This window comes from Solanum verrucosum, unplaced genomic scaffold, assembly GCF_900185275.1.
Source record: "Solanum verrucosum unplaced genomic scaffold, falcon-dt-bn FXZP01000261.1, whole genome shotgun sequence".
Lineage (NCBI taxonomy): Eukaryota > Viridiplantae > Streptophyta > Magnoliopsida > Solanales > Solanaceae > Solanum > Solanum verrucosum.
In genome coordinates this window covers 509,661-536,843 of record NW_026019969.1, presented here as the reverse complement: position 1 = coordinate 536,843, position 27,183 = coordinate 509,661, and the positions used below count along the sequence as shown (strand labels likewise).

General features: G+C 28.7%; 2 protein-coding genes across 2 annotated transcripts; one reads left to right on the top strand and one right to left on the bottom strand.

Annotated features, from left to right (window-relative positions):
- Positions 1–6,011: 6,011 nt before the first annotated feature.
- On the bottom strand, positions 6,012–6,959 carry LOC125816220 (flavonol 3-sulfotransferase-like). Its single transcript, XM_049495803.1, has one exon. It carries the CDS (start codon positions 6,957–6,959, stop codon positions 6,012–6,014), a length of 948 nt encoding a protein of 315 aa, XP_049351760.1.
- A 10,288-nt stretch (positions 6,960–17,247) lies between these two features.
- On the top strand, positions 17,248–18,137 carry LOC125816126 (short-chain dehydrogenase reductase 3b-like). Its single transcript, XM_049495717.1, has 2 exons — positions 17,248–17,267; positions 17,369–18,137. The coding sequence occupies exons 1-2, from the start codon at positions 17,248–17,250 to the stop codon at positions 18,135–18,137; spliced, it is 789 nt and encodes a 262-aa protein (XP_049351674.1).
- The last annotated feature ends 9,046 nt before the right edge of the window (positions 18,138–27,183 follow it).

Here is a 27,183-nt window from a genome sequence, read left to right as displayed (position 1 = left end):
CATGACAAATCTTGTCAAAATATTTCTTAAAAACATTTTTTTTCAATTTGATATGTAATATATAGTCAATTATTAAGTACTAAAATAATTTGAAATAACAAATAAATCAATTAAGCTAAGTAGAAATTGGGTTGAGTTGGGTTGGGTCTTAACATTACCTAATCCATTTTAATTCAACTCATTTTGACCTAATTAAATTTAAATTGAGTTAAATCTTGACCTGATTATTGTCTTAAATCATTATGACCCACCTCAATTTACCCTAACCCGCCCAATTATCATCCCTACTTCTATGATACCACATGATATATCCTATAATGTAAGAGTATCATAAAGGATCGGTACATTTTTTTCAACAAAGAAAAAAACAAAAATACAACTCAATCACGTGTGATAATCACATTATGTCACATATCATATACTCACATAAATTCATTCATTCGAAAGAAAAACAAATAGAAGTGAGTTTCAAATTTTAGTTTTTACATCATTTTAGCATAAGTAGCTACTATGTTTTTTTTAGGAAAAAGGCATAAATTCGCCTTTGAATTTATATCAAAAAGTCAGTTACACGCTTAAACTATTATAACGACCTATTACACACTTTTATTATTTAAAAATAAATTTTTTACCACCTAAAACTGACGTGGCAAATTTATTTATTTAAAAAAAAAAGCGCGTTTGACCGTAAATAAAATAAAAATAATAATTGAAATCCTCTTTATACTACCACCCTACACCCCACCCCACGCCTCTTCTTTTTCTTCACGGTCAATCGTCTTCTTTTTCTTCTTCTTTATTTTTTTTTCATCACCCCACTATACCTCCACCAAAATCCTCTCCCCCACCCTCATCTTATGATACTTATTCGATTTCATCATTTTCATTATATTAAATTTTTCTCTTCGGCTTTAATTTGTTGGTGGTTGATAAAATTGATAATTAAGTTTAAAAAATAAAATATAATGATGGATTTGTTGGTGAGGGGTGACAAAGAAGCGAGAATTGAAGGTGGTGGAGAAGAAAAAATCAATATTCACAATGGTGGTAGTGATATTTGGTGGTGGGTTTGTATCTTTTGTTGGTGGTGATCTAATTTTGGTGATGAGTTTGTTTATGGGTATCAAATTTTGTGGTGGATTTGATTGTAGGTGGTGAAATATATAGATTTTGTATTAATATGACAGCAATAGTAGTGATTTCATGGTGATGTTCATTGAAGAAGAAACAATTGAATGAGATAGGGAATTTTAGTCAAAATTTGATATGATATCTGATATGATAGTGACATGGGATTGATGTGGCGCAAATGTGATACACCTCCCATTGTGAGAGTGGTGTCACACGTCCCGGAAGTAACTGACTTTTTGGAATAAGTTCGGAAGTAAATTTATGTCTTTTCCCTTTTTTTAATTTAAAAAATGAATAAGATTTTTTTAAATAAAAAAACAGAAAAATAAAAGAAATAAAACACATGCATGTGAATCCTTGCAGGCTTGGATGTGGAAAAAAAGAGGGGTAAATCACATAAATATGCTATATTAAAGAAATATTTACCATCTATGGCAATATAATTTTTCTAACTAAATATAACAATTTTTTGGAATTATGAAAATGTACAGTTGCTTGCCTCTTTCTCTTCCCTTTTTCATCTTCCTTCGCTTTATTTTTATTCTTCTTCTTCTTTGTCTCTTTTTCTATCATTATTATCTTCCTCCTCCTTTTTTTTTTCTTTTTTTTTTTAATATTCTTCTTCTTCTTTGAAATTTTCATATAAATAACTATCTTCACATCAATTTTTGCCCATATGTTATTATTTTTACCCAAAAATACGAAGGAAAAGAAATGGAAAGATGAAAATTTGTACAAAATCATATTTTCAAGCAGAAATTTCAAATATGTAAAATTATAGCAACAAGAGTTCACTATTAATGGTCATTATAAAGCTTCAAATTTTGAATTCATTATTTGAATTTTACGAATTTGTGACTAGCTTGGATAGATTGTTCCTACAAATAATTGAAAATGTCGTTTGAAATGTATATCTCAATTTTAAGAGGGTTTGGTTAAGTTTATAATTGATTTTAGGAGAAATATTAGATTGAAACTTGAAAAAGGTGAAGTTTATGGAACTGTATGACAATCAGGGCCGGCTCTATGCTTATTTGAATAAGGCATTGGCCTTAGGCCCCCAATTTTAGGGAGCCTCAATTTTTTACCAATAATAAATTATGTGTTAATTTTTTATAGAAAAGATTGATTATTTATGATAATATATATATTTAAAAAATATATTTTTTTTTTATTCTCTTTAATCCCATTTAAATAGAAGAAATCAAGAAAAAATGTTTTATTTTCTTACACTCACTACACTAATATTTGCATTATTTTATTCTTTTACACTCTGTTCTTTAAATTTTTGATAAGTTAAGAGTAATATTCTATCAAAAATATGAATCAATAGTCGAAAAGTGTTGAGTGAATTGTAAATTCTTTTTCTATTTCTTCATAGATTTTCAAGCATTACAACAAGCATAGTAAAATGTGGGGTATACAAAATTATCAACTTCTTGAATCAAATTCTATGTTAACAATTCATATAATAATTGCCCGAGTAAGAAATGTTTTTCAACGTTGAATTGATAAAATCTTATCTAAAGCTAATAATTGTAAAAGAAATCGAATAAATCATTTATAAAAAAAATATTAAGTATACTTTGCATTTAAAACTGTAAGTTTTTTTTTAAAAAAAAAATTAATGCATATGAAGTTTATTTAGATTTTAGGCCTCTAGTTGAAATTTTTCTTTAGGCCTCCGATTGCGTTGAGCCTCCCCTGATGACAATTGTATTAAAGTTGTATTAGATATGTTTCATAATTGTATTAAAATCATGAACAATACATTTATCATACATAATACAAACTTCACTCTTTTTTAGTGGTATCAACCAAAATAATTTAAGTAACACACTCCTAATACATTTATAATATAGGAACAATACATTTGTAATACATATTGCAAACACCGCTTTTTTTCTTAATGATACAAATCAAATAATTTATAAGATATATATAATGCATGTTTTATTCATGAATAGTACATTTATAATACATATTGCACACTTCACTCCTTTCTTAGTGATACCAACAAGAATAATTTAGGTAACACACTAATAATACCTTTATAAGACACCCACATTACATTTTAATACATATTGCAACCGTCACTCATTTTCTTAGTGATAAATTAAAATAATTTATAAGACACATATAATATAAGTTTTATTCATAAGCAATCCATTAATAATACATATTGCAACCATCACTCATTTTCTTAGTGATACAAATCAAATAATTTATAAGACATATATAATATAAGTTTTATTCATGAACAATACATTTCTAATACATATTGCAAACTTTACTCTCTTCTTAGTAATACCAACCAAATGATTTACGTAACACACTTATAATACATGCACACTATATTTTTAATACATATTGCTAGTATCACTCATGTTTTTAGTGATACAAATCAAAATAATTTATACGATAAATATATTACATGTTTTATTCATGAATAATACAAGTTTAATTTAGTCTATAGATTATTATCTTGTTTTTCATTAGTAATGTTTTTTTTTTATTCTTAATTTTCTCTTCTAATTCAACTTTAATATTGTGTAATACACTTTTAATGCAAATTTAATTCATTTTGTAGTTTATTATTTGTTACAATTAGATTACTTGTTTAATTCATTACTGATATAAGTTTCATTCACTCTATAGATTAGTGTCTGGTGTTTCATTAGTTACATTTTTAATCCATGCTTAATTCTCTCTTCTAATTCAACTTTAATATTTGTGTAATACACTTTTAATACAAATTAATTCATTTTACAATTTATTGGTTGATTTGTTATGATTAAATTACTTGTTTAATTCATTATTGATACAAGTTTATTCAGTTTACAAATCTCAGAATGCTCTTTCGTTTGCAACATTTTGCATGCGTGCTTAATTCACTTCTAATTCAACTTTAATATGTCTGTAATACATTTTTAATTCAAGTTTAATTCATTTGGCAGTTTATTATGTTTCTTCATTTGTTACAATTAGATTATTTTCTGCTCTTTCGTTTGCGATTAGTTTGGATAGGTTGTTCCTACGAATAATTGAAAATATCGTTTGAAGTTTATACCTCAATTTCAAGAGGGTTTGGTTAAGTTTAGAATTGATTTTAGGAAAAATATTAGATTGAAGCTCGAAAAGGATGAAGTTTATGTAACTATATCGCGTTTGTATTAAAGTTGTATTAGATATGTTTCATAATTGTATTAAAATTGTATTAAAATCATGAATAATACATCCTACATTTATAATACATATTGCAAACTTCACTCCCTTTTTAATGATATCAACTAAAGTAATTTAGGTAACACTTATAATACATGCACAATACATTTTAATACATATTGCAAACTTCACTCACGTTCTTAGTGATACAAACCAAAAATAATTTATAAGACACATAATAATATATGTTTTATTCATGAATAATATAAGTTTAATTAAGTTTATAGATCATTGTCTTGTCTTTCATTAGTTACGTTTTTCATTCATTCTTGATTCTCTCTTCTAATTCAACTTTAATATTGTGTAATACAATTTTAATGCAAATTTATTTTGCAGTTTTTTGGTTGATTTGTTACTATTAGATTACTTGTTTAATTCATTATTGATACAAGTTTAATTCACTCTACATACCGTTGTCTGGTCTTTCATTAGTTACGTTTTTTATGCATGCTTAATTCTCTTTTCTAATTCAACTTTAATACTAGTGTAATACACTTTTAATACAAGTTAAATTCATTTTGCATTTTATTGGTTGATTTGTTACAATTTGATTACTTGTTTAATTCATTATTGATACAAGTTTTATTCAGTTTACAGATCATAGAATGCTCTTTCGTTTGCTATATTTTGCATCCGTGTTTAATTCTCATCTAATTCAACTTTAATATGTGTGTAATACATTTTTAATTCAAGTTTAATTCATTTTGCAGTTTATTATATCTCTTAATTTGTTACGATTAGATTATATGTCCAATTAATTATTGATACAAATTTTATCCCGTCTACGAATTATTGACTACTATACGAAAGAAAGTAGAGAGAGAAAGAAAGGGAGAAAGAACAATAGAAAGAGAGGGAGAAAGAGCAGCATAAGAAAGAAAGGAGAAAGAATAATGTACAGAAAGAAAGAAATGGAGAAAGAATAACGTACAAAAAGAAAGAAAGAAAGAAAGAAAGAAAGAAAGAAATGTAGAAAGAATAACAAAAAGAAAGAAGGAAAGAGATAAAGTGCGAGAAAGAGAGACAAATATGAAAAGGCTAGAGACAAAATAAAGAAAGAGGCGAGAAAAAAAGATAAATATAATAAAATACATAGTATTGTTAGATATTGTTATAAATGGTAATAATTAAAGAATATATTTAAAATAAGTAATTATTTTTTAAAAGGGATCCACTCAAGTAATTAATCCAAAAAAAAGAGAGTGGTCCAAACTAAAGGTTAAATTAAGCACTTTTTAATTTTTTTTCAAGTTATACATTAAAGTTGTCATGTGAATCCTTGCTGGCTTGCATGTGAAAAAAAAGAGTCTGGTCCAAACTAAAGGTTAAATTAAGCACTTCTTAATTTTTTTTCAAGTTATACATTAAAGTGGTTGGATTTATTTTTATTTTTTGAAAACGCCAAGTAAAATCCCATTTCTGAGATAGAATCCTGCTTATCAGCAAACTGAATCTTTGATTTAAAATCATAATTTTCCATCAAATTTTAATGAAAGATATTCTTACTCCTTTGTATAGTGTTTATTTTGTCATTAACATTTTTATTCTCCTATATAGAGAGCATATGAGAATAAAGAGCATGGAAACCAAAAAGTGCATCAAACGATAGATGAAATGTGCTTCTTTCTTATTATTTAGTGTACGTTGACGGCCTCTTAGTTGCATGCCGAAGAAGTGAATGTCAAGCCCGAAGATTGAAATTTGTCATAGGTTATGTCATCAATTAATTTTGCCATATCCTTTGTCAAATAATTTTTCCAATCACCAATTTCTCCTTTACGGAAAAATACAGTATTACTAATTTCTTGAGTAGTTTCTGGTCGATGCATCCCACTCTTATTCACCTCTAAATTACTCAAACTTTCAAAGTCACAACGTGCCACAATTTCTTGAGGCACACCTAGATCTTGTTCCTCCTTAGAGAAGGGTTTGTCCATGAATTCGGCCAACTTTTTCACATAACCCAATGTGTCCTCCTTCAAATCTTCATAGTTGAGGAAGAATACTCTGTCAGGTCTCTCAACACTTGCTTTCCAATATCCCAACACGTGATCCCAATAAGGCCCATATCCAGATTTTCCTTGGCAAAACATATTGAACATGGATTCTTCATCGAGTGTGACTAGGGGTGTTTTAGTAATTTTCGCTTCGATCTTTTGTATAAAATGCCACCAAGAAACAAATGTATCTTTAGGTTCTCTAGATATGTAAATGATCTTGCAATTATGTGATACAGATTTGGGTAAGATGGTGTAAGGAAGATGTGTGGCTAATAATGACAACCCTACTGTATCTAAAATTTTTGGATTGGAGAGAAAATCAACTTCCAAAAAGGGTATGCAATCATGGGGTACCTTAGTGAGTAAAGGGTTATTTGCAAAATCATCATCATGTCTAGTGATAATGGAAAAAGTTAAGGCTTTAAGCCAAGTAGTACCTGTTTTTGGAGCACTACATAGGAAAATATCAGAGGGTTGAGGATTGAAGCTTTGTTGCATACATAAAGCTGCTTCTAAATAGCCTGAATAGTACCAAAAGCCTTCATATTGATAGAAATCATAAAGAGGATGATGAGGCATTCGTTTGGGAAGAGTTGATATCATCTCTTTATATTTTTTTTCGCATTTCATTGAAATTTTCTGATCCATAATTTCCACATAAGCGGCCTACTTTGGAAGAGAAACTCATTTTTTGGAGACTGCCAAAATGATAATAAAAATAGGAGACTACTTCTTTATTTTATTTTATTGATATAAGAGGGAGAAATTTGTCAGTGTATTGCAAGTAAGTCCTTTACTCATTAATAAATGACTTTCAAGTCATTACAGAAAAGTTAGTTTTTTAATCAACGGAAAAGGATCAAAATTACGTCTGAACTATATGAAATAGATCATTTATACCCTTCGTTACATTTTGGGATAAAAAATGTCCCTGCTGTTATCCTAAGAGACCACAAATACCCTCAAGAGTTAATACCCCAAATTTTTGTTGACGTGACAAGCCACATGAGACTAATCCTTCCACCTAAGCGTTGCCAACTAGGATTCACTACAAAAGAACTAGACCTTTAGCGGCAACAACAGTCGCCACAAAAGCCCAGAAAATCGTCACTAAAAGTTTTTAACATTAAATTCTAATTTTGTGTTTTTTTCTTCATTGTTTTTAAAAAACCAAATATGATATCGATTAAGTAGGAGTTTGAAGACACTATATGTTTTATTTTTATGTCATATGTAAATGTATAAAATGTACAATGATGCATTATATATATATAGTAGGAGATTTGAATCGAGAAGTAATTTTGATTATTTTTCGTAATAATATTGGATTTTTTAATATGGATATTGCAAGTTATTTATTTTAAAAATTAGGTCGCAATCGAAAATTAATTATCATATATTTTTGTTGAAAAAATAGGTCTTACTAGCGAATGGTTGTTGGAGCCTTAGTCGCCACTAAAAATCACTCATAACCTTTAGTGGCAATATTTTGGGATTTTGTGGCGACTTTGTCGACACTAAAAGTCAAGTTCTTTTGTAGTGAATCTTAGTTGGCAATGCTTAGGTGGAGAGATTAGTCCCATGTGGCTTGCCACGTCACTAAAAAATTGGGGTGTTAACTCTTGAGGGTATTTGTGGTCTCCTGGAATAACTGCGGGGGTATTTTTGATCCCAAAATGTAATGAAGGGTATAAGTGGTCTATTTCGCATAATTTAGGGACAATTTTGACCCTTTTCCGTTTAATCAATTCTAAAAATAATTAGTATTAGCAATACATTTTATTCCTATGGAATTGGTATGAGCCCATAATTCAATTTTATTTCATATCATAATTTCATATAGCATGTCCAAACCACTTGACCATTGATTCCTCATCGAGTGTAGCTATAGATACTTTACTACTTTTAGCTTCAATTTTTATACATAACATGAAAAAGTCTATTAAATAAAAAATAATGTATTAATATACAAAACTAATATCTACATTATATATTTGTTAATATATGATACCAAGCGATCCCATTTACGGAGATTATCAACTAGATATCTCAAACACAATATTTTCGGTTTCAATTTATATAATATCTTCGTTTTTCAAGAGTCAAAGAATTTAAGTTTGATCGGTAATTTGCAGGTGGATTCTTCAGTTTAAAAAAATAATAATTATATATTTAGAAACTACGTAAAAAGTATTATAAGTCACAATAATTGATAATTCAAAATGATTAAAAAGATTTATAAAAAACTTAACGGTTAAAAACAAAGGGAAAAGGGTCTGATATACCCCTCAACTTTGCCATTTAGAGCTGATATACCCCTCGTTATGAAAGTGGCTCATATATACCCCTACTTGTATACAAATGACTCACATATACCCTTTTCCTCTAACGGAAATGAAAAAAAAATAATTTTAGTTTAATTTTTTATTATTTAAAAAAATTATATATATATATATAATCCCATATGAGTATATTTAATCCTCCTCAAACATATTTTTTTTTACTTTTTTTTGTTTCAATGACTAATTTAGATTTATTATTTTGATAGTCAAATTTATTTATGTTTCACTTGTAAAACTTATTATAGATGACCAAATTTTTTTCTTCAAATACAAAAATCAAATTACATTATACACAAAAAAAAAATAGTTTTAAATTTTTTTCTTTACACTAAGGAATGAAAGAAAAAAATAAAATAAGAATAAGAAACTCAAATAATTATAATCAAAGAAGTCAAAAAATAATTTATGTATGCAAAAGATTAAAATATACCTTGAACTTTGCTAGAAGAATCATATATACTCCTCAATAATTTTTAAGAAAGTTAAAAGTCAAAAATATAAATTTTAAATTATTTTTTTCACTTCCGTTAAATGAAGGGTATATGTGAGCTCATTTTATAATGATAGGGGTATATGTGAACCGTTTGTATAACAGTAAGAATATATAAGAGTCACTTTGATAACAAGGATATATTAGCTCCAAATGACAAAGTTGAGGGATATATCAAAACCTTTTTTCCCAAAAACAAATAAATTTGTTTAAACTTCGAAATTTGAAAAATAACGTATAAAATAGGACAGAGGAGTACAATTTTAAAATAATGGGCAAATTACAGAAATCAAATACTTTTAAGGCAAAATTACAATCTATCCCTTAAAAGTTTATAATTACAAAATCCCTCAAACGGATACAATAATATAAGTGCTGATACATTAATCTGATGCGCGAGATACAATAATATAAGCGTTGATACATTGATCTGATCCGCGAGATATATTAATCGTTAAGTAAGATACATTACATTTTATATATGATACACTAATCTGATGTGCGAGATACACTAATCTGATGTGTAAAAATAAAGAATTTTCGAGATTTATCAAATTTATAGGAGATAATAGTAATAAGTAAATTAAAATGTGGATTTCTCTAATTTTTCCTAAAATAATTGAATAGGGCGTATGGACAAAGTTGTCAGCTATCGGCCCACAGTCATCAAGGAAAAGGGTCTCAGTACTGTTTTTTAATAGTCACGATTTTATTGCCTCACGGAAGAAGAGTTGCAATGGGGGGCTATGCCTAACCCTTTGTTACAAGGGGGCCACAACTTAAAAGTTAAAATATATGCGGGAAAATTACATAAATGAGTCATAAGTTAAAATAATTACATGTTTATATCTCAATTCAAATTAATTCAAGAATAGTCATTTTTTTTCAAACAAAAATTTCAGTCCATATCCCCATTTATTAATATTGATAATTTTCGCTTGACTGATACTAAATCAGTATATATATATATTGGTGTTACTAAGATTGATAATTTTATTTAATTGATGTTAAATTAGTATATATATATCGTATTGATGTCATTAAAGTTTCTTGTTCATTAATTTTTGAACAAGAAATCTCAAAAATTTCTTTGGTATTGATATGATTTTAGTTCGAGTATTATACAAGTCTATTTTTTACCGTAGTTTTCTTATGTATGTTTTATATATTTTGAAATTATCAATTATTGTGACTTATAGTACTTTACATATTTTACAAATATATAAATTTCATTTTAAAATATTTAAATATTCCATAATCAAATTGCTAGTCAAATTTAAAATGTTTTACTTTCGAAAAATGAAACGTGTAACATAAATTAGAATAGAAAAAATATTATTTTTAAGAGCAACTTTCACATATAGCAAACACAAAATTCATATTTGTATGCTATAACAAAGTTTGCATAATTGCGCTCCATAGCAACATATATTTGTATAATTCGCTATACATATACAAAAAAAAACAGTTGTATAATCTGCTTTGGTATACATATACAAAAAGATCAATTGTATAAAGTGAGAGAAGCGAGTGAGCATACGAGATCTGGGAGAGTGGCGAGCGAGATCTGGGAGAGGGGAACGAAAATATATGTATATATACAATTTTCACGCATATTATACATTTGTGTTTTTGTATAAAGTGAGAGAGCGAGATCTGGGAGAGTGGCGAGCGAGATCTGGGAGAGGGGAGAGGGGAGAAAGGGGAACGAAAATATATGTATATATACAATTTTCTCTCGCTTTATACAAACACAAACACATTTTATACAATTTGCGTTTTTTGTATAAAGTGAGAGAGGGGAGTGAGAGAGCGAGATCTGGGAGAGTGGCGAGCGAGATCTGGGAGAGTTGCGAGCGAGATCTGGGAGAGGGGAACGAAAATATATGTATATATACAATTTTCTCTCGCTTTATACAAACACAAATGCACTTTATACACTTGCGTTTGTATAAAAAACGAGAGAGGCAAGGGAGAGAACGAGAGTGGCGAGCGAGATTCACCAGGAGAGATGTGAAATAGCAACAATTTGCTAGGAGGTACAATTAAATCAAACTATATTTATAACATTTAATTTGAATTAATAGTTTGTTATTATATACAATTTCCCTATTTTTAATCTATATTAAGTGAATTGTTAAAATATGACATATCTTTAAGAAATATTTAAAGATATAAATCAAAAACTACTTTTCATTATTACATATTTTTACCATTTCTACAAATACTAGATATGGGATCCCGTGCCAGCACGGGGCCCAATATATGTTACTGTTTTTGTTTTAATTTCTATTGTACATATGAAATTTGAAGTTAATTAATTTTTTAGTATGTTTTTATATATTTTAAGTTGCTAATTATTTTTATTTAGAGTATGTTTTACGTAAATATATTATAAATTACAATATTTAACAAGTTAATATAAAAAAAACTTATAAAAAATTCATTGACTTTTGAAATTTCATTTGTATCACATAAATCAGGACAAAGCGAGTAATATATATGAAAATTACATAAAACGTACTATAACTCACTATAATTAGCAACTTAAAATATCTATATATCTATATTTCTCCCAATTTATGCGGTATAGATGAAATTTTGAAAGTTAACAAAAACTTTTTATATGTTTTCAAATATTTTAAGTTATTAATTATTATGATTTATAATACTTTTTGCATAAAAAAATTATTTATATAAAGTATAAAAGAATTTTTTTTTAAAAAAAGAAACATAAATGTCAACAGGAGTCCAAACTATGTTAATTTCTATGTTTTAATTATTGTAATACCGATTGAATTTGGAGAGCCAACTAAATTTTTTTAAAGGATTATTTTTATAAATTTTAAGTTGTTAATTATTATAATTTATAATATTTTTATTAATTTTAAACCAATATATGTTTTTCTCTGTCTCAATTACATGAGACATATGGAATTTGGAGAGTCAACTAAAATTTTAAAATATGTTAAGTTGTTAATTAGTATACCTTATAGTATTATTACGTGATTTTCAAATAAAATATGTAATTTTTTTATTTCAATTTATATGTCATTGATATAATTACATATATTAAGTAATGAAGAATTAATGTCTAAATTATGTGACACCTATGAATTTTGGAGTGTAAATCAAATTAGTTATATGATTTAAAAAAAATAAAGAGGCTAATTATTATAATTTATAATACTTTTTATATATTTTTTAAATGATATATATATATATATATATATATATATATATGATATTGATATTAGTATTATAATAAATTAAATTTTATTATTTTTAAATTTATGATCTCAATTGTCAGCCTATGTCACATTATAAAATGTTCCAAAGTAGATATCAGATTTACAAAAATGTCGATGCCAGCTAAAGTAATAAAATAACATCTAAGGGCATGAACCTATATATGTATATATAAAGCTGAATATAGACAATTTGATGTGGCATCTCTCTATGACCAGTATTTATATTCATCTTTTTTCTCCTTTTTTTGACATTTTATCTTTGTTTTGTATTTTTTTTTAAAAAGTATTTATGTCATACCCGATTAATTATGCCCTTTATAACATCCATTACACTAATATAGATTTAAGTAAATGAAAATGGAAGATGAAAAGATAAAAACTATTCATTTTTTATATTTGTTTATATTTATTTAGCCTATAAAAAAAAATAGTTGAGCATTTGTAACAAATAAGAACAAATTTCTTCACTTTGTTTCTTCTTCTTCTGACGATGATGATCAATATATTGTATCAACTTCTGTCGCTAAGATGTCCATCAAATTTCTAGGTCATGTGACTTTTTTAACAAAAGAGAAAGAGAGAATATCTCATGATTCTTGTGAAGACATTGACGTAAAGAAAGAGATTATGTAACAAAAAGTTCTTTTCAAAATAAAAGATTTTTGAAAAAATGTTTATTCCTCCTACAAGGAGAGAAAATTCATTGTGGTTAAGAAATTTATAAGAAGGTTGATTAGTGTTTCAAAGGGTAAGAAAAATTATTTGGAGAAAAAATCATTCTATTTATGGAATTCGTATCAAATTAGGAGGAGAACAAGCAAAAATTTATTTTGTGATTTGAAAAGAGAGAAAATTAGATATTATTTCTTTCAACCTCATTATTCTTTTAATTTCTTTCTTCTTTTATTTTGTCTTGATTTTTTATATCTTTAATTAAAGTTTTTTTTTTCTTATTTATCTTTAATTAAAGTTTATATATATATATTCTTAAAAAAGAATTTAAAAAGATGATCATATTTAGTTCCTTTCCTCATCAATGCTATTAAACTCATAATTAGTGTTATTTATATTATTTTCATAATTACTTATTTTTCTTTCATTTAATTATTTATTTGAAGAAATTAGTTATTATAACTTTATAAGAATTACACATGTATTTTTACATAATTGATTTGTTATTTTTAAAATTTTTCGATCATTCTTCATCTTAAAGTTTCTATCTAGCTATATGTAATAATAAAGCTAAAATAGAAAATGTGGGGTGACATCTTCTTAGCAATAGATACTTATTTATTCTTATCAATGTTTCTGACATTTTTTGTTATTTTTTCCTTAAAATAATTGTTGCCTCGATTTTTAGTTTTATTTTTTTAGCATTTTCTAATTTTAAAAGACTGAAAAATTTATATTGAAAATTTACAAAATATAAAAAATGATTTATTTAACTCCTATCATCATCAATATTATTCTTATTTTGTTTTACTTCTTTTCTTAATCTTCATTTCATCATTCATGTAATTTATATCATTTTCTTAGATATATATATATATATATATATATATATATATTTGTGACATTTCTTAGAAGTTAGGATTACTATTTATTTAATTTTTAAAATTTTTGAATTCTTTTGTCATACTAAATACAACATGTTTTATTATAATTACATTTAATATATTAATCAATATGTTGTACGAATGAAAAGAAAATTATCATTTCACAAAAACAAAGGTTAAAATATAATTATTATGATTAAGGAAAGATAAAATTATTATTCCAATATCCATAACCATATATAATACATTAAAAATTAATTGAAAAGCTGTAAATGGAAAATGAATCACCATTTAAGGAATCATTATTTTTAAATTTTTGGATCATTTCTTCTTCTAAAAGTTTGTATCCATATGTAACAATAAAGTTAAAATAGAAAATGTAGTGACACCATTCTTAGTAGTAGATACTTAATTTATTTTTATCAATTTTCTCTGACAATTTTGGTTATATTTTTCTTTAAAATAATTATTGCCTCAATGTTTTTTTTAACATTTATTTTTAATTTTAATTTTAAAAGATTGGAAATTTTATGTAAAAATTTAAATAATAGAAAAAATGATTTATTTAACTTTTATCATCATCAATACTACTAATTTATTTGACGCTTTTTCTTAATCTTCATCTCATCATTAATGTTATTTATATAATTTTCTTAAATCACTTATTTTTTCTTTTTTAACTCTTTTATATATATAAAGTTGGATATGTAAATGATGATGTGACATTTCTTACAAGCTAATATTACTATTTATCTAATTTCTCCAATTTTTGAGTTCTTTTGTCATACTAAATACAATATGTTTTATTATAATTACATTCAATATAGTAAACAATATGTTCTAGGAATTAAAAGTAAATTATAATTTCAGAAAAATAAATGTTAAATTATAATTTTATTATGATTAAGGAAAGATAAAGATATTAGTTCAATATCCCATAACCACATTCAATACATTAGAAATTAATTTGATATAACTGTAAATGGAAAATGAATCACCATTTAAGTAAAATAAATGTTTGCAATACCATAATAATTAAGGAGAGATTAAGATATTATCCTAATTTGGAACTTTTAATCTACTACTCAATTAAAAAGAAAATGCATTTAATAACATTAAAAAGTTATTAGTTTAATATTTTTTCTCATTGTACTAATTCAATTCAATCAAACTTAATTTTAAAGATAAAATAACAGCTTCATTTTAATTGAGATCAATATATTTCAAAAAATTATTGTGAAAAGGCTTTTCTTGCACCTTATTTTAATTTTCATATACTATTATTATTTTTTCTGTCATTTTTCAATGAATTTTTATTTCGATTTAAAATTTAATGTTTATTCTTAAAACTTTGATGGTACAAATTAAGGTGGAGTAGAATATAATAAATGATGATTCTTCTACTAAATAAGAAGATATAACGAAATTGAAAGGGTGAAGCTTTTCTTTTTTTTAAATGGATAGGAAATTCTATTAAGGTATCATTACGTCATTATTCAATATATTTTTAATATAAATTCAATTTGTTGATGCATTTGTTTAGTACTCCCTCTGTCCCTAATTACTTGTTCACTTTTCTTTTATAGTTGTCTCTAATTACTTGTCCATTTTGACAAATCAAGAAAGAACATTTTTTTTTACCTATTATACCCTCAATTAAATGACTAACTACTTTGAAAATTGCAGAACTTTTCATCTACTTCATAATTAATAGGGATAAAATGATAAACTCACTATGTCATTAATTGATTTCTTAATAAATGTGTCAATTTAAAAGTGGACAAGTAATTAGGGACAGAGGGAGTATTACAATGTTATTTGACATTATGAGATATTTCTTAGACATTTAAGGAGAATGGTACACCGGAATATATATTATATATTAAAGGATCAACTTCATGCAATGGAAGAATTTGTTATTAGCAAATATATTTTAACTTATTTGATAAAAAATATATTCTTCCTCATTTAATAGATGTAAAATTTGTGAAGCTTTATTTTTTTCACAATCTTCATATTATTAAAACAAATAATAATATTACGATTAAACAACAGAGTAAATATAAAATTAATTAAAAATATTTAATTTAAATGATCGAGCGAAGTGCGACCAAGTTCTCTAATTTAAAACAAAAAAGTAAAATTTAAATGGGTCTACTATAGAATTCCTAGAAATCCAACTTGAAACATTATGTTAAAAATGGAAAATAAAAAGTGAAATAAATTTAATTGAGAGTTATCCTTCGTCTGTCCCATTTTATGTGACACTTTTTATTTCTCGAGAATCAAATAGTTTAAGTTTGACCATAAATTTGCGTATGATATCTTCAATTTTTTTTTAATGAAATTTATATATTTGTAAACTACGTAAAAATCAAAATATTATAATTCATAATAATTAATAATTCAAAATATTTTAAAGATCTATGAAAAAATTAAGATAAAAGATAAACTAAAGAGAGTAAAAGGGGAGAATGGAAAGTAGAAAAAAAGAAAAAAAAACGAATATATAGAGAGAGAAATTGAGGAAAAAAAGTCAGAAAAGTAATTATTCATGTGGATTATTGTATGGGTCCATATATAACGTTGTAACCTAGCTAATTTTGCTAAGTAATATTTAATAAATAGATTACGTAATTACTACTATTTTAAGAGTTTCACTTAAGTAATAGAAACATATGATGTTTGTCCATATTTTTTGTGAAATTATAGAGGTAATAATTAATGGGCAAAACATCATTACTAACAATGTTTACACTGTTAAATCCAACTTATTAACAGTAATTTAATTAAGAAAGTGCAGTTGATTAATGATTATAATTTCCATAATTGGTGAAGTCGATAATGACATATCCAATGTTTTTTTCCCCTTCTTTTTAAAATGGATATTGACAAATTGCATGAAACGTCAAAGTCAATAATAGAAAATAGACCTGTGCATACTGTACACATTTGACCGGTTCTAAAATACGTGTTACACGTGTACAGAAAGCAGTACACATTTTAATGTGTAAAAAAAGTAGAAGTAGATGAAGTTACTATTTTAACCCTATTTTTGATGCTATGTCGTAGTGTACACATTTGACTGGTTTTAGTTCATCTTTTTGGTGGGCCAATGTACAATTTTTATAGCTTTTAGTCCAACTTTTTAGTGCAGTGTTGGTCCTTCCAAACTCCCATTTCTAAATAGGAGTAATATATAAACGAACCGGAGTTATTCTTCGCTGGTGTAAGGAAATTGCTCGTCCTCCTATGGCAAATAAGCTCATGAGGTAACTCCTATATTCAAGTTCTTTTCACTACCAGCAAAACGTCTCTAGTTTTTTTTATAAATAAAAAAGGAATTTGATTTGTGGTATTTTTGTGGTATCAGATTAGAGGGTAAAGTAGCTGTAATAACAGGTGGTGCAAGTGGCATCGGTGAAGCAACTGCGAGATTGTTCGTTGAACATGGTGCCCGTGTTGTCATCGCCGACATTCAGGATGAACTTGCTCTCCAAGTCGTCTCCTCCATCGGAACAGACAATGTCTGCTACAGACACTGTGATGTAACCGACGAGAAACAAGTAGAAGAAACTGTCGCCTTCGCTGTCCAAAAATACGGTACCCTCAACATCATGTTCAGCAACGCCGGCATCCTCGGCTCCTTCGGGAGTTTACTCGAAATGGATATGGCGGTATTTGACAGGACAATAGCTGTTAACACGCGGGGAGCCGCGTCAGCCGTGAAGCACGCGGCTAGAGTCATGGTAGCTAAAAAAATCCGCGGCTCTATCATATGTACGGCTAGTGTAGAGTCTATCCTAGCCGGTACAGGTCCGTTACCCTACGTGGTGTCGAAGCACGGCATCCTAGCGGTGGTGAAATCGGCGGCGCGTGAGCCGGGGCAACATGGAATTAGGGTGAATTGTATATCGCCTCACGGCATCGCCACGCCGATGGTGTGCAAATCGGTTGGAGCTGATGCCGCCAGCGTTGAAGCTACAGTATATAGAAATGCTAATTTGAAAGGCGTTACTCTAAACACGAAGCATATAGCAGAAGCAGCTCTATTCTTGGCTTCGGATGAATCGGCTTACATTAGTGCTCAGAATTTAGCTGTTGATGGTGGACTTAGTTCTATCATGAGACCATTAAATTAAATTTGCCTACTACATTACATTCCCGTGTTTCAATAAATGCTCTTAGTACTCATTGATGAGCTTTTTTCTGTATGATTTTTTTTTTAGATTTCGTTTTGATATATCAAGATATTTTGATGGTAGTTAAATCAACTAACGATGAATAATTAAAAGACTAAAAACAAATCATTTTTGAACATATAATCATCAAAATAAAATTACAAATCAAACTAGAAATTAAAGAAAGAGAATTAAATTCATATAAAGGTAACACCTGTGAAATTATTGTTCTTTAAAATAGATGTTTACTATATAATTAGTTTTGTGTGGTTTCTAGAGATCTCATCGAATAATACATCTTCTAACGTGTAATAAAAGTTGTGGATGTTTTCCAATCTTTTCATGTCTTCATTAAAAGGAGGATCATGATGAATAACATGAAATTTCCCATCAATTGACCTGTTTATCCCCATATAATGCATCGCGCCAGTCTGGAGGCAGATGTGGCACAAATTAGGTGCATTTGGGATGACTGGTATGAGGACATTGCGAAACATTGTTCCATTGATTTCGCAACGTTTGGCTGTGGAAAGTTCAAAAGCCCAAGTCACCCAAAATATGTGTGTCACATCTTTCAGGGTGGATAATTTGGCTAGTGCATCAGTTGCTACAAAATATATGTGACTTTAGGAATACTGCACACTGTCGCCCCCCGTCTTGACACACCATAAACCTTCCATGGACCGCCCGTAGTGTCAGTGGATTAGAGTATTTCGGCCAACCACACCGGTGACTCCAATAATGAGGCCAACATTTTGGTAGCTTATTTCATGTGTTCCGCAATACTCAACATTTTCCTGCGAATCACACTACTTGTGAATATTTAATCAACAAAATTGAAATACTTAATTACGAAAATTCGAAAACACAGTTTTTTTCGTGTGCCAATTTGTTCTTACCTGCAGTGCATTATTGATAGATCTTAACAAACACTAGTTCATTCTGACAAAAGTGTGCTGATAGGCAAAAGTATGAACTTGTAAGGTCCTGCAATGTTAGAATGTATTTTCTATTACTCGAATTTAAATGTAACAAATAAATTGATGACTTTATAGTAGTATTTTTCTTGATCACTTTTTGTTGAGATTTAATTATTTAGACTTTTATTAGTCTAAACAAACTTAGTTATTTATATTTATTGTTATAAAAAATTTTTTAAAAAAACAAAATAAAATTAAAGAAGATAAAAAACTAGAAACACATGCATGTGAATGGTCCCCTGCTGAAAGCTGCGTTACTCTGTACTCTGTGCAGGAAAATCAAATGCCCCTCTAATCTATATTCAGATTTTTAACTACACACTTTCATTTTACGGAAATTCTATCACCCCTTGAACTATTTAAGTTTGATATTATTATATCCTTCAAACGTCACAACCATATTTATGCTGACGGTGAAACTCACGCGTCTAATAGGTGGAATTTTATTTAAAACTTTTTTTTATTCTTTTTCCTTTCTTATTTATTGTCTAGTTAAAGGTCACCATGCCAAAATTTATGGATGTATTTTGGATCATCGAATTTGGAACATGTTGATAACATAGATGGTTGGTAATTATTTGAAGCTAAACATGCTGAGTTTGACAGAGTTCATGGCTAAGATTTTTAGATTTGAAGAATAGCCGAAACTCCATGGAAATCAATGAGCTTCCATAGGAAATTATTGGATCTATATTCGTGATTTGGGAGCAGTTTTCGTTGATGGTTGGAAGAGTTCTGTATGGCTGAATACTGAAGCTCATAGTTTAAAATGTAAGCACGAACTTGAAACCTCCATTTAAAAATAGTTCAAAAGCTTGAGTTCGAAATTCGATTTGCCACAAACGAGCTTCATTTTGAGTGGGTAATATATCAAAGGAATCGAAATGTCGAAAAAAACTTAGATTCAAAATTTATGGGTGATTTTGAGAAGAATTTAGATGATTTTACATCAAATTTTCAGTGTGTGTTACATTTTTTAGATTTGTAAAAAAAATAACCAGTTATTAAAATCAATTGAGAAAAAAATTCTATGGGTCAGTTGAGTATTGAATATAGGATGAAAAAATTTCTTAATATTCAAAATTTATTGAAGAAAAACAATCGGATATCCTTATTAAGCTTAATTTTGCTTTCATTTGAAATATTTTGGTACATGATTCTTGATTGTGGAAACTGGTGGGTGAAATTGCTAATACGATTTGTGGTGTATAATTGACGTAGTGTTGGCGATGATTTCAAAATGATGATGAAATTTGATGCTTGCCATAGATGTTGTATCAAGCTGCTATGAAGAAGAAAACAAATTAAAAGAGATAAAAAAAATTAGGAAAAAAAGGAATAATAAATAAAAATACATATATTTATGAAAAAAAATATTAGAAATAATATTTTAATATTTGTTTTTGGTCTTCACTCTCTCAAAGAGAGTGAAATACACTCACATTGCCAAGTAAGCGTTTAGGGAGATAGTAATTTCAATTTTAAAAAGTTCAAGGGGGTGATAGGACCCCCGTGAAATTGAAGTGTGTAGTTGGAAATCCGAATATAGATTAGGGGGTCATTTGCAATTTTCTCGTAATCTGTATGATGATAAGGAGGGACACACTACTATTAAACAAGTGTCCCTTGCGTTTGCAATATCAATATCCCTGATGTATTCCCTCTGTTTAATAATAATTGTTCACTATATAAAAATAGTTGTCCAACAATACTTGATTAATTTAGAAAATCAAGAGATAATTTACCTTTTGTGTCTATTTTACCCGTGCTATTAAATACTAGTTATCATCTAAGGCATTTCTCAAAGCATTAAATTTAATAAAGTCAAAGGATAAAATAATAATGTTACCCCTATTATTAATTGTTTCTTAAGAAATTGTAACGACCTGGAAAATGATAGAGTGAAACTAGAGCCTCACATGTGAGTTTGGAGTCGAGAACTTAATGAAATGATTATATTTGAATTTGACCCAAAAAGTTCTTAAAAATGTGCTTCGGAAGTTACCGAAAACTTGTTTAGCTGTATATAAAAAGATCCGTTTCGTTTTTCGAAAATCCGACTTCATATTCTTGTTTAGGGGGTCAAATTGAGTGGGAAATGGGTCTAACCCAAATTTTAGAGCAACCGTATCAAAATCCGAAATTTCCAAGTGAAGCCTTTTTCGAGGGTCTACTTTGGAGGGTCATATCTCCTAGCACACAAATTATTTGGGTGGCCAATAATATATCCATGGAAAGCCCTTTGAGTTAGCTACCTAACGCACTTCGTTTCATCTCATTCGGAGTTCGGACGAAGAAGTTATGCCCATTTTCGTAAAATCTGTTCGGCAGGAAAAGGCAATTTCCAGTAGGCGTGGTTACTGTTCACCCGCCTCATTTTTTTTCTAAGTGTTGGACCATTCTTCCAAAGAACATATATTATTTCCTAGATACCATTAGTTCAATTTCCATCCCTAAAACATTTCCCTCTCTACAATCCTCCATTAAGAAGAAGAAGAAATGGGAGCTAGGGCTTTGGATTCAAGGCTTTCTTCATCAAATTTCGTGGGAGATCATAGCAAAGGTATGGTGACCCTTGATCCTTGATTATCTTTCCTTCAAGGAGTCCATTAAAAAGGGTTTCAAAAGTCTTCAAAGAACAAAACTTCTATTTTCCATTCTAGGTATGGGTTCATGGGTAAAATGTTTTCAAAGTCATTATATTGGTGAATTGAAGTTGTATTTATGATTTTAAGATGATTTTATATGAAACTTCTTCAAGAACCCATGTTTTTATTAAAAGCCTCGAATTTGCTTATGAAGTGGGTTTAATGCCTATGATTTAATGTTGATGAAATTGTGTTTAGATCGGATTGTATTGTTGATTTATATGGTTTTGTATATCTATTTATGATGAATTGTTGGTATATGGATGAATTGAGGATTGTGGCCTTATGGGTGAATCACCTTGTGGTGATAGAATTGTTGGGAATTGAGTAATGGTTATTATGGCTTTGGAGGATGGTAAGTTGGCTTAATCTCATCTTATGGATAAAAATTGTTCTTGCTTGGTTTGATCCACTTATGGTGGAGGTGTTTAATTATGGAAAGTATTGTGACCATGGCCTTAAAGGCATAGTATGAGAAATTGGAGTGTTATCATGACATTATATGAATGAGAATTCAATGAAGATAATGTGATCATGTTATGAACGTAAAAGTGTTGCTATTGAAAGATTATTTCTCAATTTGACACTCATGAATGTTGATGATAGAATATGAAGGATTCTTCAATATAAAGTATACCTTGAATTGGTAGGGCTTATGCATCATTTTCTTGTATAAATGATTATATTGTTGATTGTTGAATCCTCAGATCGGTAGGCTAGTGGCACCCTTCCACACGAGCTTATAATGAACCTTGGAATCGGTAGGCCTATGGCACCTTTCCATGAAGGTTAATGATGAAACTTGAACCGGTAGGCCCATGGCACCCTTTCAAGAGGAGTTAATGAGCTTTCCTAAATGAACCTTGAAACGGTAGGCTTAAAGCACCCTTTCACGTGTTAATAAATGTAATTTGGAGTTGGTAGGCCAATGGCACCTCTCATATGTGATAATGTCAAGGTAACGAACTATTCTATGGGAATGTTGGCTAAGCACCGAGTGGATTTGGTTAGATGGAAACTCCCCCAATAGTTAGGCATGAGTTTCAATGATCGTCTACCTTATCCCATAAACTATGTGCCCGCATAGGTAGCTAGTGGATCCATTAAGCTATATACCGGTCTTCCTTAGGCAAGTAGACCACCTCTTTACGGTGTGGGGACTTATGACACCGGATTCCATGACAAGCTCTCATGGTCTATGTCGGTTAAACGCTTACTTCCCATCATGCGAGATTTCATTATGGTTTCTTGATAGGTTCTACAAAGTGTAGGTAGTAGTATGAGATGCTACCTATACATTGCACGAGTAGGCTTGGAGAGGGTCATAGTGAGTTTCTCTAAATCCTAATGTATGTGATACAATTGTGGCCTAAATGAGGATATTAAAGAATGTTGGCTCTCAAATGCTTAATATGAGATGCATGCTATACTTGGGTTATATTACGAGTTATTTTCCCTTGTCATGTCTTAAGTGATGATATACCTCTTATGTATGATTATTGTGCAAAGGTGAAAGAAAGGAATGATAAGTTACCTTAAGTGACCTTAATGTGGTGCCTTAGTATGGATGGTGGTATGGGACGCCATCCATACATTGCACGAGGTATAGCATAAGGGTTTCTTGAGGTGAAGGTCCAAGGTAAAGGTTTTCATGTTGAAATTGTTTAAAGGTAATATTATGACTTACTTGATATTTATGCTTGTATTATATGTCTTTTATGCAACTATTCATGGTACTTCAAAAAGTGGCATGATGCATGGTTTCTAACCAAAATGTCCCTTTTAAAGCATGTCTTGCATGGTCATCATACTTAGTACATTTTGTGTACTAACCCATATTCTTCATATTTTTACTATAAGTGTAGGTTCCGGTAAGTGATCCCACCTAGCTAGTTTGAAGTGTTGATTGCTTTCCTCCAAGACTTGGTATGTCCTCATGGATTCGAGGATAAGACTTTTAAGTTCTTTTGTTCATGTAATAGACTTAATAGACTTCTTTTGATTGTAAAGGGCCGTGTCCCTACTTATGTTTTGTGACTGTGTCTAAGATGGCCATGTGAGACTTAGACTTCCGCTGTGTGTTTTTAAAGTTGTTTTAATGAAGTTTAAATGTGTGGATGTAAATAAGTTTTTTTTTATTATTCCGCACTATTTTCATTATTGAATGCAATGAATGACTATGTGGCTCGTATAAGACCCCTTCGGGGTCGAATACGCCATGTTACGACTAGGGGGTACTCTCGGGTCGTGACAGAAATATGTCAAGTTAATAGTGGACAACTATTCTTAGACAGAGATTAATAGTTTCGTAGTTTTTATATATATATATATATATATATATATATATATATATATATATATATATATAAATATCCTTTTATAACAAAAAAAAAAGTTATCCTAATGAGAAATGGAAGAAACAAAAAGGTTGACACCTATGGAACATGAAAAAAGTTGGAGAAAATGGCCAAAAGTCCCCCATCCTATAGTCGGATTCCCAACTATACACTCGTATTTCACGGGGGTCCTATTACCCCCTGGACATTTTATTTTTTTTTACATATTATCTCACCCTTATTTGCTGACATGTCGAAGAAGGTGAGAACAACTTCCTTAGGCGCATAAGAATAGAAAATAAAACATCAAAAGCTGAAGAAAAGTACACGTGTGAGTCCAAATCAGCTATAATTATCCCCTATGGTATAATCTCATTCTCTCCCAAAATCATAATCTCATTCTCTCCCAAAATCAAACTCTCTTTTTCTTCCACTTTTTCTCAATTTTCAATTGTATATTCCTTCATTCTCTCCCAAATCAGCTTAAAACTTGAATTTACTTGTCAAAACATTCAACTGTAGTATCAATTTCGAAAAAGCTTGAAGCTTTAGGGCTTGTAATTTCTCCGATTTCATAGTTAGTGTTCAAAAATAGTTCTTCAAATTCATCGTTTTTTGCTTTGTTAGGATAAATAATGGAAAATGCGGACTTGAATAAGCTTTCATAGTTAGGGTTCAAATTTGTTCTTCAAATTCAATTGGAATGAAATCTCATATCATGAAGGGAGGGAGTGAATATGGAGTGATTGAAAAAAGGTTAGGGTTTAGAGAAAGAAAGAGGAAACTGAAAAGATTAAGGGAAATTTTAGAGTTATGGGGTCCATTCAATACTTGGTAGCATGTGTAAACAAACATTTTATTATATCTAGTTTATGTGGACATGTCAGCAAATAAAGGGTGAGATAATATGTAAAAAAGTTCAGGGGGTAATAGGACCCCGTGAAGTATGAGTGTATAGTTGGGAATCTGGCTATAGATTGGGGATTGGCCATTTTCTCAAAAAAGTTGTTAGCGATAGCCCACTAAGGCAATACTCAGAACCCGTTTGGCCCCAAGAATACTTAAGAAAAACATGGTAAAATTTTGAGATGTGGTGTTGGCAGGGATAGCAATTTCAACCCATATAAGTGAAATGAATTCATTTTTTCCATATTAAATTAAGTGAATCAATCATATTTTCTTAAATGGGAAATATGGACTTCAACCTATTTAAACTCATACAAATATGGACAAAATGGGTAAGGCCAAACACATAGATAGCCCCTCTAATTTGTCCGTATTTTTCATTTTGACACTTTATCTTAGCCTTGTTCCATTTTAACCCTTAAACTCCATTTTTTATGTACCATTTTAACACGAAATACTATTTTTATGATTTCTTTATTTTTATATATATTCTTCAATTGCAACTTCTTATTTTAAATCGACATGTGTCAGTTAATTTTAGTTAAAAAATTAAAATTAACAAAAAATAATTCTTTTTAAAAAATAATAATTTCTTTTTATGAGTGTTATGTATTTTTGTGTGAAAAATAACCGACGAAATTCTGTTGATTTTCTTTCTTTAAAATAACCGACAACCTAACAAAGTCAGTCGAGTTTTAACATTGTTTAGTAGTGTTATTAGCAATGAACAAGAGTTTTTTTTAGTAGTGTTATTAACAAAGTTAGTCAAGTCTTTTTGAAGATGGATTTTTTTATTCATATTGATTTATATTAAAAATTAAAAGTGAGTATTTGCGTTAAATTTAGATAGCCTAGATGATAAGAAAAAATAAATAAGTAGTGTTATTTAATTTAATTGAATGTTTAAGAAAGAAAATCAAAGAACTTTCGTCAATTTAATTTCATGCAAAAATACAGAGAAATCTCAAAAAATAATATTATTGTTTGAAATTTTTTATGTTCGTTCGCGAATGTTTAATTTTTTTACGAAAATTAACAGGCACACATCTATTTTTAAAAAAAAATGAAATTGCAATTGAAGAACATAAATAAAAGGCTTAAGTCATCGACCGCCCCTTAAAGTTGTCCGCATAATTCAGTTAGACTCCTCAACTAAGACTTGTACCTATTAAACACAAAATACTGATATGGCAAAAATTGTGTTTTGCACTTCCCTGAAGCGTGTGAAAAGATTCAAAATAGTGTCTTTTTGATTTTTTTTTACATTTTTCTACTTTTATTGACACTTGACATTATAATTAACTTAAAAACATTTTTCTTCTTTCATTTACACTTTTTTCAAAAAAGAAAAGGACCCCACTTCCTACCTATCATCTTCTTCATACTTTAGTTTGCAAACTTTCTTTATTTTAGCTCTAACATTGTTTTTCTTTCTTTTTTATAAAAAAAGGAATATTATTTCTTCCAAATATGAAGATAAATGAAAATCAACTATGAAGATTCAGATTTGAAAGAAAGTAAGACTTTCTTTCGTATGATTTATTTCAAATCTCATAAAAATAAGGAACAAATAAGAAGAAGAAGAAAGCAGATAAATGATTTTTACCTACAAAAAAAATTAGCCGATATTTGTTTATCACAATTTTCGAACAAAGATTTTTACTCAAATTCATATATAAACCCATTAAATTTATCAAAAATGACATTCAAAAATTTGAAAGAATTTATTTTTGCGCTATCAATTTCATTTTGTCATCGATGTAGAAATGAATAACTGCCGGCCCAATTTTCCTTCTTTTTCACTCTTAGTATATATATATATATTTTTTATTTTTTTTTAAAAGTTAATCTTCAAGTTATTTGAAAGGAATTAGGTTTTGTGATTTGAGAAAGAATGTATTTTGGGAAGATGATGAAGATTAAAGGGGGTTGGGTAGGGGTGAGGTTGGGTTGGGTAGAATAGGTTGACATTTTCATTTTTTTCTTTTTCTTTTTTTAAAAATTAGATATAAAAAGTGTTTGAAATAATTTTAAACAAAATTATTTTTTTTATAATTTTCGAGGCCCAGTGCCACATTTATTTTTTAATTAGCCGTTTTGTCACGTCACCGCAAGTGTATCATACACTCGTCATATA